Here is a 16,335-nt window from a genome sequence, read left to right as displayed (position 1 = left end):
GCTGGAGAACAGGAAGGGACTTTTCACATCAGATGAGGCCCTAACGGGAGCTAACCTTAGCTGTTGTTGGACAAGGACAACGGCTGGCACCCCAACAGTAAGAAACAACCAGCACGTACCTAGAACTGGTAGACGGTGTCTGAAAGGAACACCAGAGAAGGAAGCCTTCTGTCAGACACTAAAAGCTAGCAAGTGGCCTCTGAACACCCTGCAGGAACCCTGGGCCGTGTGAGGGAGTGGGAAACGGGAGTGATGCCCGAGCCCCACCCCTGAGATGCACCCCTGTGCCTTCTGGGAAGAAAGAATGTGCTGGGCCCCAAGAAAGACACTTCCTCGGCAGAGCCCCTTGTCTCTCAGCGTGTGGCCTGGGACCTGAGGCCATGGGAGGACCCTGCGTGTGGTGGGAGGTGGGGTGTCGGTTTGTGGTCCCCCCACCCTGATAGGCGGTAGCCCTGACCTTGGTCTTCCCGATCTGGTAGTTCCTCTTGTCCACGTCCATCTTTTCCAGCAGGGCAGAGATAACCTCCCTGCAGGGCTGGGCGTTCTTGGGCAGCAGCACCTGGAACTGCTCTGTGAAATCCTGCAGGATTTGGGCCAAGAGAAGAGAGTCTCTGTGGAGGGTTTCCAGCACCGGCAAGGATGTGACACTCCAGGGACTCCCTGGCCAAGCCAGGTTTCCAAAGCCGGAACGGTACTGACAAAGCGAGAATCTCAGGCTCTCTGAAACAGCCTAAAGCTTCAGAAAGACCCGCCCTCCCCACACCACTGCGTCTTTCAGTTCCTTGGTGAGTGGCTCTTAAGGGCCTGCCAGTGCTGGCACTGTTGGGGGTGGTCAGGAAACTGGGCTGCCTTTGGGGGGCTCACGGTCCATGGCTAAGTCGAGAGCTGAATCACAGCTGGAGAGACACAGCTTTTACAAGAACAGTAAATTTTTATTGTAAATAAATCTCAAATTTTTAAGAACTAAGCATTAGTAAAATACACCGGCATTTCCTCCCATTTCTGTGATTTTGCTTTTCCTATATCTACAGGGTCAGAGATGGTATTTCCATTCTGGGGATGAGAAAAAGGGAGGTGTGCCATGATGCAGCCATGTCCCCAAGGCCATATGGGTACAGCTGGATTGGGAACCAGGTGCCACCACCTCTAGCTTTAGGCCCAGTGCTGACTCCAGTGCTCACACCGGGGATGCCAGCTCAGGGCAGGAGCCAGGGGTTCTCAGCCCAGGCCGGCTTCCCAACGGGGATGTGTGGCGATGTCTGGAGACACCCAGGGTTCTCCCAACTTGGGAAGGCTGGGTGCTGCCAGCATCGAGTGGGTGGAGCCCAGGGATACCGCTCAATGTCCCATAATGTATAAGGCGGCCCCCACCGAAAGAATGACCAGGCAGCCCCCAGGGTCAATGGTGCTGCGGTCGAGAAACTGCTCTAGCAGTTTGGGCTTCACTAATTTGAGATCACTAATGATCCTTTGTGTTTCTAAAAACCCCAGGGAGCCATCTCTGAAGTTACCACCTCCCTGGCAAAACAGGAACCAGGACCACTTGCTGCTGGTTGGAGGAATAGAAGAGATGGGTATAAAAACATGTGTCACTGAAGATGGTCAACAGAGGGCAGAGCTGTGCAGGGATCTGCTTGTGGAACACCCTCTTCCCAGCATGGCTCGACACCTCTGTATCCTTCCGGGCTTGGCCTGGGCCCAGCCACCTCTTCTGAGGACACTTGCTGCCCCCCACCCCCTCAACGACAGAGAATAATCTGGTATAAATGCCAACAGTGCTGGGGTGGAGAAACCCTGGTGTGAGGTGACCCCCTGGATTCATGTTCCAGAGCAGCACTCTAGAGAGGGAGGTGGCCGGCCCCCTGCCGCGTCACGACAGCCACGCGGGGGCCGCCTACCTGGAACGTGTACTTGGCGCTGTAGCCTGACCTCCGGATCCGCACCGTCTCCAGCATGCCCGTGTAGCGCAGCTGCTGCAGCACCAGCTCGTCGTCGAAACACAGCTCTTTCTGAAACGGGGTAGGGGCGGTCAGGACACGGCCCGCTGCTGGACCACGAAGCGTCCGCGGCCGGGGAAGGGGAGCTGTGGGGCAAGGTCCTGCAGGATTCCAGACAAGAGCACGGTCGGGGAGCAAAGGCGGGCTCCGGCGGGTCGGGACAGTCCCAGCATGGCAGCCATGGCCACCCGGAGGACCCATCTTTCCTCGCTCCAGACCTTCTTTTTGGAATAAAGAGGTGGGGCTGCTCGGCAGTGGTGCTTAAGGGATTCACCTCTCCTGGAAAATCTGGCATCTGATCTGCTCTATTCCCTGGTGTCTGGGAGACACGTGCCTTCTTACTGGTTAAGTTAAGACGATGTGCTGCAAAGAGTTCTTAAGGCCTCCGATCAACACCTGGTGCTGAGCTCATACTCTGCGCCAGGCCCTGGGGTACATACTAGGGATTCGGCCAAGAGGAAGTAAGGTCTGGAGGTGGGAGCTGGGCGCGTATGTGAATAGGGCAGACACTGCCAGGGCCCCCTGGAAAGGGTCTAACAGGTGAGGGGACCCTGCTGAGTCCTGAGGAAGAAATGGGCAGGGAATGGCCGGGTGAAGGCCGAGAGGAGGATTTTTGCCCAGGACAACAGAAACCGCAGAACCTGGTAGGGAGAAGCTGGGCTCTGGATGTTGACAGAGCATCCCAGGAGCAGGGGAAAGCCAGGGAAATGGGAAGAGTAGAGGCAAAGGGGGTAGGCTCAGATCCTGAATAGCCCCCAGCAAAGTCCTCAAGGGGGCAGAATGGCCAGTGGACCCACGGGGCAAAGGAAACCTGGCAGCGAGGGCTGAGCCACCACTGGAGCTCCGTGAGTCTTTCTAGAAACTTTCAGATCAAATGAACAGCAGGCTCTATGCTTCTGCTGCATGACCCTCCCTTCTGGCACATTTTCTATGCTGGCCGACTTGGGGATGTACCGAACAGCGTGCTTGAGCTGTCCCTCCTAGGGCTCCTCCACGTTTCAGATGAGGTCCCTGCTGTTGGTTGGCACCTGGCTGCCCTCACTGCTTCCTGCCGGACCCCCTCCACCTCAGGCTGGCCATTTATGGTTCCTGGAAACTGTGTGAACACTTGGTTCCTTGAGACTTTTCCTGGCCCTCCAAGAGGCCACAGCAACACAGGAGCACCCCCTGCTGAGCTGCCAGACTTTGGCCTTCACCTCCCGGAAGACATGGGAGCTACTCACCTTCTCGGCATTGGAACGGATGCAGCGGATAAAGAAAGGCTCCGCCTTCCCCAGTGCCTCCAGGAGCTTGTTAAGGGACGTCTGGGGAAAGAGGGAGAAATCTTAAGCTGAGACCCCCAGAGGCAAGCTGCTCAGTGGGAGGGGACCCAGGTCACTCGCTGACATCACTGATGCAGAACATGGGAGGCTGTAGCTGGGTGTTCTGACTGGAGGCTGCACTACCTCTGGGAGCCCTAAAAAGAGCTGTGGGGTCCCCAGCACTGACAGCTGTCATCTTCCTAGGGTCTCCCAGCTTTTTGTCTCAGTGGGAATGTTGGGGGTGGGTGGGACCAGATAAACTCCTTCTGGGGATTTAAAATGCTGGTCAGCCTCAGAAAGAAGCACAGGTTTTGGTTTTGGTCTGCTGTTTACAAAAAGGATTTGCAGGAGCTCCCAGGTGAGGGTATTACAAAACATGCCAAGGTGGGCACAAAAGACTCAGACTGAGGAAAGAGGAAAGGGACAAAAAAGGTAATGAATGGTAAGTAAGGATCAGCAGCAGCCTTTGGGCCCCTCTTAAAAAAAAGTGCCTCTGAGCTTCCTGGCAGCCAGGGAAAAAAGGGAAACATGATCTAACAACACAGTTCAGTGGTCGCCTTAATGGGCTCACCTGCTATTTTAACTCAGTGGTTCACAACGGGGGTGATTCTGCCCCACCCCCCCCAGAGCATGTGGCAACGTCTGGAGACATTTTTGGTTGTCACAACCAGAGGATGCTACCGTGTGTCCCATAATGCACAGGATGGCCCCCACCGTGGAGAATGATCCAGCCCCAAATATCAAACAACGCCGAGGGCAGGAAGCCCTAGAATAACCATTTGTCGGGTTTGTTGTGGCCAAGGCGCGAGAGCAGCAGGCAGAGCTCGGCGCCACCCCCGGCCTCTCTGGGCTGCCTACCTGGAACTGGGCGCTGATGCTAGGCGGCTTCTTCTTCTTGTGTAGGTGCAGCAGGGACTTGGTGGTGCGATCGTGAAGAGTCATGCTGATGATGAGTTTCAGGGACTTGGAGTCCAGCAGGTTCTAGGACAGACACATGGGGTCTGGCCTGCCCTCCTGGGGGGCCCCAATGGGCACCGGGAGGCATCATAGATGCCCTGGAGCCAGGACTATGCTCCCAGGGGCAGCAGCTCTTAGGATCAGTCTCAGGACAGTGCTGCTGGAGGGCAGGGGTTGGTGGGTTTGGCAGGAGGCAGGGGCAGCCCTGGGGCTGGGCCTGCGCTGCGCCTCACACATGGCCCCAGCTCCGGGAGGACTGATTACGGCCCCTTTTGCAGCCCGGATGGCCAGAAGCCAAGAGCTCCAGAGTGTCACCTTCCTCCTGGACGTGACCCCTCCAGGGGTGCCAAGTCCCTGGCACTTTTGCAGGAGCTTCTCTGGCGGGTTCCCCCATGTGTGCCAACCCTTAGTATCAGCTCACAAGAGAAACTAGCACTGTCCCATCTGTTGGCCAGACTGCTAGGTTTTTCTCCCTTTTGCACATCTCACAATCTGTCTGCACATTGTACGTGGAGACTAGACCGAGGCTGGGTGCACTTCACCCGAGGCCAGCTGCTGGGGTCCAGGCTACTGGCCACACATGGTTGCCCCCCTTCCTGGTGGGACTTCCCTGGCTGAAGGGCCTCCTCTCCCAGAAACGCCTGGGAGGTGCTGCATCCCGTGCTGCCCTCCGGAGATAGCTGGTAGCTAAAGACCCCCAAAGTCAGGACAGGAGGGTCCCATTGCCTTTGGGCGGGAAAAGCTCTTTGGTGCTGTTCACACTCCTCGGCTCCCGTGGGATCAGGCCGAGCCCGCCTCCTTGCTCAGTCCTCCCCCTGCCCCAGCCTGTTTCCCCACCTCTTCTCAGGTTCCTCCTGGGAGCTCCTGTCAACATGCTTGTGCAAATATCCCCAGCACACGCCCTGCTTCCGGGAAACCCCAAAACCGCTCCAAATCACTTCGATTGGAGAAATTATTTTTGGAGGGGAGCGGGCGGTGATGGCGGGAAGAGGAAGGAACTAAAAAGATGGAGATGTGAAAAGTGCCTCGCCCCCCTCCCCTGGCCCCCTATCTTCCAGAAAGCAAGCTGAGTAAGGTGCTCTCAAGACGGGCAAAAGCAAGGTGGCCTTGGGCGGTGTCGCGAATGTTTACCTTTGGAATGAGCTGCTTTTGTTTGATACCTTTACTTTTCCTGTCAAAATATTAAAAATTTTTTGTGAACAGAAGGAACACGGTGTCTGGATCCGGGTTAGTTCAGCAAGCCGTGCCTCGCGGGTTAGACGGAGCGAGAGCAGAGAAAGCAGAGTCAGGGCGCACAAGTGCAACGAGGCCGCCGCGCCGCCTCTCCGAGGCCCTGGCGGGCCCAGCCCATGCACGCAGGAGCATCTGGCTCAGGGCTGCTGGTCCCCAGCGGGGCAGAACGTGCGTCTGTGAGAGGTCAGCCACGGGGGAGCTGACAGGTCTCAGAAAATGACAGTGGACTGCCCCTTGTGGAGCTCGGAGGGACCCACCACCGTTCTGGCGCCTACCAGGTGTCCTGGCTCTATTCCCTACACGTTGGGAAATGCCAAGTAGGCCCACAGAGCCCCTGCAGGACCCCCTGGCAGGCTGTGGGGGGATCTGCCCGGAAAAAACTGAAATGGGGCTTGGGTAGGAGTACATTTTAGAATCATGCTGGTGCAATGGAAAAGACAAAAGCCGATCTTTTGGGCACGGGCGGGGGTTACGGCTCTTATTCTCAGACACTTCATGGAATCTTGCAGACAAACAACATTTTTTTAAGTTTGCAGCTTGGGGACGCCTGGGTGGCTCAGTTGGTTAAGCGTCTGCCTTGGGCTCAGGTCATGATCCCAGGGTCCTGGGATGAGTCCTGCATCAGGCTCCCTGCTCAGCGGGAGGTCTGCTTCTCCCTCTCCCTCTGCCGCTCCCCCTGCTTGTGCTCTCTGTCAAATAAATAAATAAAATCTTAAAAAAAAAACCCAAACCCACACAACTTGCAGCTTGGCTCATTTTTAAAACCAGCTGAGGAGGGGCGCCTGGGTGGCCCAGTTGGTGAAGCGACCAACCCTTGGTTTCGGCTCAGGTTGTGATCTCATGGGTTGTGAGATCAAAACTCCATGTCAGGCTCCGTACTCAGCGGGGAGTCTGCTTGGATTCTCTCCCTCTACCCCTCTCGTGTCTTCTCTTAAACAAATAAATAAAATCTGAAATAAAAACCCAACCAGCTGAGGAGATGGTGCCCCACAAATGAGCAAGACGCTTGGTTGTGAGGTCCTATGTTGTCACATTCTATCTTAACCCACATGAGGTAGAATAAGCATAATAAAAACGAATTTGAGGGGCGCCTGGGTGGCACAGCGGTTAAGCGTCTGCCTTCGGCTCAGGGCGTGATCCCGGCGTTACGGGATCGAGCCCCACATCGGGCTCCTCTGCTATGAGCCTGCTTCTTCCTCTCCCACTCCCCCTGCTTGTGTTTCCTCTCTCTCTGGCTGTCTCTATCTCTGTCGAATAAATGAATAAAATCTTTAAAAAAAAAAAAAAAAACGAATTTGAGAACCGGTTCTCTTGTGGGCACAAGCCCTGAGTGGCTCCGGGCGCCCCACTGGCCGAGGCTGCTGCCCACCTGGTGCTCCGCAAGTCGTCACCCTTGCTTTGCAGACAGAGGCCAAGAGCTCAGAGCACTCGGGCCACGTGGCGAGTGGGCGAGAGAGAGACCAGGTCCAAAGCTAGTGTGTGTGGTTTCTGGGCCCTCCCTACCACATTCGCCGTCCACACAAAGCAGGGCCGTGGATGTGTGTGACATCAGACGCCCTCCTTCCGAAAGCTCCTTCCTAAGCTCACAGTGGCAAGGGGTGGGGGCAGCAAGCCTTGCTCTGCACGTCTGAGGGCAGAAAAAGAGATGCTCTGTGGGAGGAGCGTTCCTGCGAAGCTATGCCGGGCACTGGGGAGCTGGCAGGGATTTGGGCCATGGGGAAGACACTGGGGCAGGAGTGTTACGAGGGCCATTTAGCAGAGGCTGGCGTAAGAATGGAACCACAAGACAGCACGTTTGCAGCGGCCAATTCAGCACGACAGGAAGCCCGCAGGCTGGGGTCCTGGGAGCGGGGGGAGGCGGTCGTTGCACTTGCTGCAGGGGTGGGGGGCGGGCGGGGAGGCGCCACAGCCTTGGGGGGACTCACAGGATGAAGGTGCGGGATTTCTGGAGCCGACTGAGGGACTGGAGAAGCCTACGGGGGTCCTCACCCTGCCAGGGCAATCCTTTGATGGTCTTGATGATTTGGTCATGCAAATCGCTGAGGGTAGGGTGGGGTGGGGGTGCAGTGACAGGGAGAAGACCGAGTTAGAGCAGCAGGCCCACCACCTTGGGGTCCCCAGCACGGTCGGGGCCATCCCCAGGCCACTGGAGCCGAAACATGCAGCGGGGGAGTCTGCACGCCACTGGCTCTCCCCTGCCTGCACCGAGAAGGGGGTGCAGCCAAGAGTGGCTGGCCACCCCACGGAGGCTCCCCCCTGCTCTGGGAGGGCTGGGCCTGCTTCAGGCAGAATGGGTTTTGCAACAGGGCTTCTCAGATCACTGAAAAAGGCCTCATCTAGAACGGCCTTCTGGAATCTGCAATAAGCATCGAGGGCTACTGAAAAGAGACCAGAGGGTGCCTGTGGGACATAGCTCATCAGTTTTTCTGGTTGATTCTGGGGCCATATGTCGATCTCCTTGTCGGCTCCAAGAAAGGCCTCAGGAGGAATGGATGGGAATTCACACTGTGGCCCTCCACCAGGGGCAATGTTACCCTCCAGCCGATGTCTGGAGACATTTGTGGTTGTCATGATTGGGTGGGGGTACTGCTGGCATCTGGTGGGCTGAGGCCAGGATGATGCTCAACCCACCCCTACAGGGACAGGGACGGTCCCACCACAGAGAGGGACCCAGCCCAGCACCAAGGGTGGGAAACCCTAGTTGAAGGAGAGCTTTGCCCCAAAGAATTCAATCTCCTTGACTTCCTTTTGTTCGATCACTGTGGGTTCAGGGCTGAGGATACGTCCTAGGCCCAAACTTTGGCACCAATGTGTGAGAACAAGAATGGATGAGATGAAAATCAGATGCTCTGGAAGTGACTATTCATAAAGGATGTCTAGACGACAAACGTCCTTATGGAACTTCTGGAAACGAGGCAGCAGTGACTGCAGGGTGAGTCGGGAGGTTCTGATTTGTTTGTTTCTTTTCAAAACCCCTCATTCCAGTTATTTCAAGTACATGTTTAAGCTCTGGGCAGTTGGCCTGGAAAGACCCCGATCGGCAGCCCTTCGTCGTGTTCCATGCACCATGCCCAAGGGCCTGGACAGCCGCACTTACCTCTGCTCCCTCGCCCTCCAGGGAGGCACAAAGCAAAGACAACAGAGGGGTCACATTTCACCTCCACACCCTGAGCGGTCAGCGCGGCGGCCAGGGCTCCAGACAAGGCCCACGGCTTCGGCCCATGCCCCCTGACCCCGCCAAATCTGGCTAGCGCGTCCCCAGCAGGCCCGGTGTCCCCCGGACTGCTGACTCCCACTCCTGGCCCCGGACGCCACGCTGAGTGCCTGGGGACGGCGGCTCCTCCTGTGCCTCCCTGGTCTTGGGTTCGAAGGCCCTTGCTTCTACTTACTTCTTGCTTTCATAGAAAGCAATGATGTCCTCAAAAGCGTTAATATCGAACTCCTCAGAGCCGTCAAATGAGAAATCTAGCATTGAGCAGCTGAAAGGGAGAATCTGTATAAACCAAACGTGCTCCTGGAGTGCGACGCGCGGCCTCGGGGCCAGGCCCTGGGGAGTCTGGTATCACTTTAGCGAATGTGGGTCCGGGGCCACATTCAGTCTTTGGGGGAGGGGTGGGGGAGGAACACACAAGCAAATAAAGAGATGCATTCTCTTCCTTTTGCTCCCTTTTGGGTGAAAAAGCAGATTTAAAAATGCACCTTTTAAAAGCAGGAAAACGATACATGGTGCTTTCAGACAAATCACTTATGGTCACTTACCTAGGTGCTAACTCTACCTCCATACATACATGTTTATGACTCTTGAGGAAGTTTTTACAATGAAGGGCTCAAAAATAAAATGATCTTTTCAAGTTTAAATATCGAGTAACTTGCTCTTTGGGAATCTGGAGTATTGAGAAGAAAGCTGGGAACTTGGCTGCCACAGGGCCTTTGCAGGTGCCTCCCCGACTGCTTAGCATGCCCTGCCTGCCTTGCCTGGCTCAGCTGGTCCCTCTTCAGTACAGCCTACTTAGCTCTCTCAGGATATCAGAAGGGTCCCTCCTCTGGCTTTGTCATTGCCGTGGAGGTCCGTCCAGCGTGGCCTTTTTTTACCCCACCTTCCTGGGAGCATACGCTTCTCACTATTTTACTCAGTGCAAACTGGGGTATGTGGAAGGCCCTTGGTCATTGCTAGGTGGCCACAAAATACCCTCATCATCTTGTGTGCAACGAGGCATACTGTGTTCTGAGAGCAAATGAAGGAACTCAGCCTATCTGTGTTTGGGCCACCCTGGCCACGCTAAGGGAGGAAGTGCTCTTAAATCAAGCCTGCTGCTCGATGCAACCAGTCAGCGGCTTCCTGGCCCCACCCGCCAACGGCCACAACGGGTCATGAAAAGAATCCTTTGTAAAGTGAGCCGTCCAACATCTCCCTAAAGCAGATGCTGCATCGAGGCCTGCCTCTCTGTGTGCAGAAAAGCAGCAGCCAGATGCCATGTGTCCCTGGGTCCTTTTGATTCAAGTGGTTGCTGGCTTCCTTATTCAGGTCAACCCCAACCTGGGTGGAGGGTGGAGGGTGTCTGGCATTGTTTTAAACAATACCGCTGTGTACCAGCTCCGGTTCGGACAAATCAAGGTCTCGCTCACCGGTACAGTTTTTCCGACGGGGTGCTGGTTCCTCTCTGCAGCTCTCCCAGGAGACCGCGGCTGCCCGGGCTGCCCGTACCTGCTGCAGACACAGAGCAGATGGAGTTGGAGGCGGGGGCCTAGGGCCTGGGGCCTGGAAGGCGTTTGTCTTGGCCACAGAGGCTTCCATCCTGACTTGAACTCGTTTAAAAAAAAAAAAAAAGGACAAAACAGTCTGACACTCAAGTTTGGGCAGAGCCGGGAACCGTGAAGGGTCTGATTTCCTCCCAAGCAGCACTATTTATTCCTACTTTTCAAAAGGCTTTATCCTCCTGGTCCTGCTTTTAATCAAGGCCCTTTGTAAAGCGGAGACCCGTGGCTGGTATCTAGAGCCTAGCTCCCTGTGGGAGTCACTCAGCCATTCTGGGTCTCAGGTTGTCCTTACGGAAAGACGGGAATGTGCCTTCCTGCCTTGTGACAATGAGGAGGGTGAACTGCATACCCTAGTGCAGAAATTCTGTTTGGGACGATCAAAGTTTTGGAGCAAGAGAGGTGGTGGTCACGTGACATGGTGGATGAACTGAAGTCCACAGAACTGTATGCTTTTTAATGGACTGAGTATCCCCCTCTTGACGGTGACAGGTGGGCCCCATACCTGCAGCCTTCTCGGCCCTCTCGGCCCGCAGGCGCCCGGCCTCCCGGAGCACGGCCATGGCCCGGATGGCGGCCCGGAGCACGGCCCAGCGGAACACGGCCACGGGATCCATGCCGATGAGCTCCCGCACATAGGAGCTGTCGCTGCCCCGCAGGAGGGCCACGATGTCGGGCCGCATGTAGTCCATGTTCTTTTCCCGGAAGTCCTGGTGGGGGATGGAGGTGGGTGGTCACTCGCCAGTGACCGCTGAGGTCCTGGCAGCCAGCCCGGGAAGGGCTGCTGGTGGGGTGGGACCCATCTCAACAACAGAGGTAGGTCCTGCCCCTGGGGCCTTCAACAGTAAGAGCCAGGGACTCTGGGCTGGGTCTGAGGGCCCCTGAAACCTTGCCCCGAACCATCAATAAAGGGGATAGGCCGAGCACACGCCAGAGGTCAGGGGCCTCCGGGGCATGCACCCTGCCCCTTTCCTGCCTCCACCCTTGACCGATGATGGCAATGGACAGACACGTACCTTGATCTGATATTTCACTTTCCCTGCGAAGTGCTGAATGATGAACGCTGGCTCCATGACGGGGGTGCCAAGGAAGTACCTGTTGTCTTCGTGCTGCTGTTTGAACTTGGCCAGCAGGGTCTGGCTCGTGGCGTGGGGAAAGCTGGGAAGAGGACGTGGAACTTTTAGCTGCAGGGAGAGCGATGACCACTCGCTCTGCCTCCCGGCACAGGCCCTCGGTGGATGAGGCCCGGGCCTTTGTGGCCAAGGCAGACATTTGGTGCAGGCAAGACTGGGACCTGGGCCCACTACGGGCAGCTCCCAGGAATAAGCTCAGGATGGAGGGGGACTTCTGGTCTCAGATTTGTATGTATCTGGATGGTGTGTTGTGGAGGGGGTCTGGCCCTTGCTCTCCTGTTATAGGGAGGGGCTGGGAGATGAGGATGGAGAAGAGAGGGGGGCGAGGGCAGAATAAGGGCCCCGTTGTACCTGGCTATTTCTGCCTCCCAGGAAGGAAATGCTGCCGTTGGCTTTGGCACGCCCTGCCTCTGCCCAGCCTCATCGCAAACACAGGCAGAGCAATGCGCCTGTGATGCCCAGCGCCAGGCTCCACAGCTTAACGGGGATGGGGGAGCGGGGAGGGGGGGAGGTGGGTATCTGCAGCTACAAAGCACACTGCTTCCAGGGCCGGGGAAAGGGTGTGGAGTGAGGAACCTGTTCACTCAGTCACTGGGATAAATGCCATTTTAAAGCACTATTTTAGAAAATCCAGATGAAAAAAAAATCCACGATGAACAAAAACAGCAAGATTTTAAACAAAGACAGATCCAACCCTGCTTGGCCTGGCCCTGCCTCACATTCCTCCCCTGGATCCCGCTTCTGGGTTTCCTGGGAGTGATGATTTAGCCGTTCCTAGCAACCTGCCTGTTCTCTTATCTGAACATTCTCTACCTGGATCCCAGCTGTAAATGGATGTGCCTGTCCCCTGTCCCAGGTGGGGCCGGGGTCTGAGACAGGAGAGGAGCCTGATTTAACCCAGTTCCCCAGGGACTTCAGAAGCCGACCAGGGGCTGATCAAAAGTTGTTGATAGAAAGTTGGGTCCATGTCCTGACCCCGACGACCTGTGAAAGTGACCTGATTCAGAAATAGGGTCTTTACGAACGTACTTAGGTAAGATGAGGTCATGGGGGAGGCATTAACGCAGTGGATTGGAATCTTTATGAGAAGAGCAGATGAGACAGAGACAGACAGAAGAGATGGTGATGTGACCACAGAGGCAGAGACTGGGATGACGCAGCCACAAGCCACGGAACGCTGGGGGTCCCCAGGGGCTGGAAGAGGCGAAAAAGGACCACCCCCTAGAGCCTCTGGAGGGAGTACAGCCCTGCCCACCCCTTGATTTCAGCCCAGGACCCTGAGAGAACACATTTGTTGTTTAAAGCTGCCTGTGCTTTGTGTTGTGGTCGTTCAAGGAGCCGCAAGAAACAAATTCAGGAGTGAATTTCAGTGACTGCGGCTGGGTGACCAAGCACGAGGCACCTCACCCACTCCCCTCCCAGCCTTCAGTGTCCTCTGGACAAGGGGTGCCAGGCTTAGCGGTCAGTCTGGCGTCTGGGCCCCGGATTCCACACATGGCCCTTTGCAAGGATGCACCAACCCCGTGCCCAGTTTCAAGACTCAGGCCCCGTGTCCCTTCCTTAACAACTGCCAGGCGTGCGTGTTTCAGACTTGAGTTACTCCTTGTGTGAATGTTTCTGTGATAAATGCTGTGTGCATTTTGCTAACGTGAGGTCAGGATTTGTGGCCAAATGAGTGTGACAAACTCAGAAGTTCTTGGGGATGCTGTGGATTCAGGGTGTGGCTCCAGGGGCTGGAGAACCAGGTTTGTGGGGGGCACTGGGCCGTGGACACTCACTTGCTCTCTTCGTCCAGTAGATAGAAGAGCCCGGTGGGCTTCTTGCTGATGAGATGGATGCAGCCGACGTTATCGGTGTAGTCAATGTTGTGCCACGAGATCCCTTCGCTCTGGTACTCCTCCTGCAGGGTTTGGGGGTTAGCTGATAATCTCACCACCTCATGGCTATGTTAACGTTCACACAGCATGCATTATATATGGTATATTTATGTATGCATTCATACATACATGTGTAAATAACAGAACATGGATTGATAGATCAATGGAAATATATTCATAATTATACAAAACTATTAATAACAGGAAAAAATTATTAATAACAACAGGAAACAAAACATACATCCTTAAACATCTATCATACAAGATGCTTAAAATCACTCTTAACATGTCCCTTTCTCTGTAAAGGTCCAGATGGTAAATACATTAAGCTTTATGAGCTGGATGGTGTCTTATCACGATTTTGCCATGGTAGTGTGAAAGAGGCCACTGATGATATATAGACAAGTGGGCGTGGCCACGTGCCAATAAAGGTTTATTTACAAAAACAGGTTTTGGGGCCAGATTGGACCTGTGAGCTGCCACTTGCCGGCCCCTGCTCTGGAACCTCAATGTCCAATAATGCGAGTGATATAATGCCATGTAGTGCGAGTGACCTGCGTAACTTCGAATTTTCTAATAATCATGTTGAAACGGTAAAAACAAACAGGTGACGTTAACTTTAATAATATACTTAATTTAACCCAATATATCCAAACTATGATCGTGTCAACATGTGATCAATGTAAAAATGACCAATGAGCCATTTTATATTCTTTTCCTTTTGCACGATGTGTTGCTAATCCCCCGAGTTTCACTACTGCCACACAACTCAATGTGGACGAGCCACGTTTCAAGGGCTCAACAGCCAGAAGGAAAGTTGAATAGTAAAGTCAGCTAGATACTTATATAAGCCCATCATTTTTTTTTCCTGTCCAAATCATCAATGTGAATGATAACACATGGGTGAAGATGGCTGAGTGTGTAGTAGGAAGAGAGACGGAAAACAGATTATCAAAACTGTTGACCAAAGCAAATCCTTACAAGGTAACTCCATTTCTCTCTCATTGGATGGATTTTTACATTTGAATGGAAAGAAGATATAAAATTGACCCACAGACAAAAATGCCCCCAGTGTCTGCCTCATCCAAGGCTAGGCCGGGTTTTCCCAGACTTTCTCTTCTGTAGAGAAAGATTCCGGGGCTGGTTAACCAGCAAACTGGGCCCCGTGGGAGATCCCGGTGCCGGCTCATTCCATCCCCGCTCTGGGCTGCATAGGCAACACGATGGCATTTCCTTACCTGTTCTAGTTTGAAAATGTGCTGGTTGAAGTAATACTGAAGCTGCTCGTTGGCATAGTTGATGCAAAATTGTTCAAAACTGTTCCTTTCGAAGTCTTCAAATCCAAATATGTCGAGGACCCCAATGGACAGGCACTGGGAAGACAGAGGACACAGTTAGTACTGGTGGTCCTTCCGTGGAAGTGACCTGTTCCATTGTGTGGGCTCTGCGCTGGCCCGAATCCTCTGCTGTCACCGCCCTGGAATCTGTAATATGTGAACCGGGGGGGCCATGTGTTCACTGTGCCTCATCCCGTTCCCTGGGCCTGCCCCTCAGAGCAACAGGCCTCTCGCCTGACACCAACCAAAGCCACCTTGGCTCCCGACACCACAGGCCATCTGCTGAGGGTGTGTGACCCTTGAGGGCCTGGCCTTCCCCAGCTCTACTTGGTGGAGCAGGCAGGGATGGGGGCTCTCACCGAGACAGACTCTTCCATGTCTTTCTTGTTGAGGAGGGCGTGGTTGATCCGCAGAACGATCCAGTCAAACAGAGCGCTGTAAAGGGACTTGGCCATGGAGTCGCGGGCAGTGATAGCCTGTGGGCACAGGGCGGGGAGCGTCACACCTCGACAATGGGGGCCCCCCGTGCTGTGCCACCCAGAGGTCTGCACACATGGCGATAAGCCAAGCTGTGACTTTGAACACCTGACTCACTGGACACGCCCCTCTCGCTCTGTGTGCCACCTGTCCGCTCGGGATGCCCCTGCACACCGAAGCATGACATATGAAGCCCGGGCCCCCGGCAGCCTACGGTTCAGCAAAGTCTTTCTCCCGAGCCAGCCCACTCCTCAGAGCAATGGATGGAACCCAGGCTCAGGGAGGCTGCCAGGCTGGCCTGTGAGGAGAACCAGCCAGGTCCCTTGTAGTTCTGGGAGCATAGTGGGGATGCCATCGTGTGCATAAAAGCAGTAATGGCTTTAAAAAAAAAAAAAAAAGGCTTACGGAGGTCTAATTTACATACAAGAAATTGTTTCTCTTTATGTACTCAGATTTAAGCTGTGACAGATGTGCTTGGCTACAATTAAGATCTAGAACACATGTCCTGGGAGGCTGTGGAAACAGGGCCACGAGGGATACAGAGTCCCACACCTGGCATCTGTCCCTCGGCGTTGCGGTCCCCAGGGGCAGCCACACTGCTGGGGGGCTCAGGTGTCTTGCAGCAACTTTTACAGAATGTTTCAGGGAATCTTTGTGGGGCTCAGATCGGTGGGGGCTCAGAACGTCCACGGAGCCCGCTGATGATGCCCAAGCAGCTTCTACCACCCACTAAAAATCCCCGCCACGGCTAGGGATTTTCCTGTGGCCAGCCAAGCTGCAAGCTGTGAGGCCCACTGCCCTTGAGATGTAAAAACACAAGAAAAACCCATCACAAGGAAAACATCCTGGCTGGGCCAAAGGCCAGAGAGAGGCGCCCTATCAAGATTCAGGGATACAGGGGTGCCTGGGTGGCGCAGTTGTTAAAGCGTCTGCCTTCGGCTCAGGGCGTGATCCCGGCGTTCCGGGATCGAGTCCCACATCGGGCTCCTCCGCTAGGAGCCTGCTTCTTCCTCTCCCACTCCCCCTGCTGTGTTCCCTCTCTCTCTGGCTGTCTCTCTGTCACATAAATAAATAAAATCTTAAAAAAAAAAAAAGATTCAGGGATGCATTGAATGGTTGTAAAGGTCATACGCTAGCCTGGGGAGTGGGGGAGGTGGTCAACAAACTTTAAAGACCAGAAGGTCAGTACGTTCAGCTGTGAGGGCCAGATGGTCTCTGTCGTGATCACCTGGTTCAGCCAATACAGTAGCAAGGCAGCATGTTATGAA

General features: G+C 54.8%; 1 protein-coding gene across 8 annotated transcripts in view; it reads right to left on the bottom strand.

Moving 5' to 3' along the window:
* Window positions 1-16,335, bottom strand: part of MYO9B (myosin IXB) — an 85,728-nt gene that overhangs the window by 14,941 nt on the left and 54,452 nt on the right. For 4 of the 8 annotated variants that reach the window (XM_057311618.1, XM_057311621.1, XM_057311619.1 and 1 more), the window contains exons 9-21: window positions 14,950-15,066; window positions 14,492-14,626; window positions 13,155-13,276; window positions 11,260-11,401; window positions 10,749-10,953; window positions 10,115-10,196; window positions 8,878-8,967; window positions 7,414-7,527; window positions 5,387-5,426; window positions 4,157-4,279; window positions 3,221-3,301; window positions 1,899-2,009; window positions 458-580 (exon numbers count right to left, since the gene is read on the bottom strand). In XM_057311618.1, the coding sequence (XP_057167601.1) occupies window positions 458-580; window positions 1,899-2,009; window positions 3,221-3,301; window positions 4,157-4,279; window positions 5,387-5,426; window positions 7,414-7,527; window positions 8,878-8,967; window positions 10,115-10,196; window positions 10,749-10,953; window positions 11,260-11,401; window positions 13,155-13,276; window positions 14,492-14,626; window positions 14,950-15,066 (1,485 nt within the window). The remainder of the gene's footprint in view (window positions 1-457; window positions 581-1,898; window positions 2,010-3,220; window positions 3,302-4,156; window positions 4,280-5,386; window positions 5,427-7,413; window positions 7,528-8,877; window positions 8,968-10,114; window positions 10,197-10,748; window positions 10,954-11,259; window positions 11,402-13,154; window positions 13,277-14,491; window positions 14,627-14,949; window positions 15,067-16,335) is intronic. The other 4 variants (XM_057311620.1, XM_057311625.1, XM_057311622.1 and 1 more) reach the window with 4 other exon arrangements.

The sequence above is a fragment of the Ursus arctos genome, unplaced genomic scaffold (genome assembly GCF_023065955.2).
Source record: "Ursus arctos isolate Adak ecotype North America unplaced genomic scaffold, UrsArc2.0 scaffold_14, whole genome shotgun sequence".
Taxonomy (NCBI): Eukaryota; Metazoa; Chordata; class Mammalia; order Carnivora; family Ursidae; genus Ursus; species Ursus arctos.
Note: the sequence above shows the minus strand (reverse complement) of the source record. Positions and strands in the feature narration are given on the sequence as shown.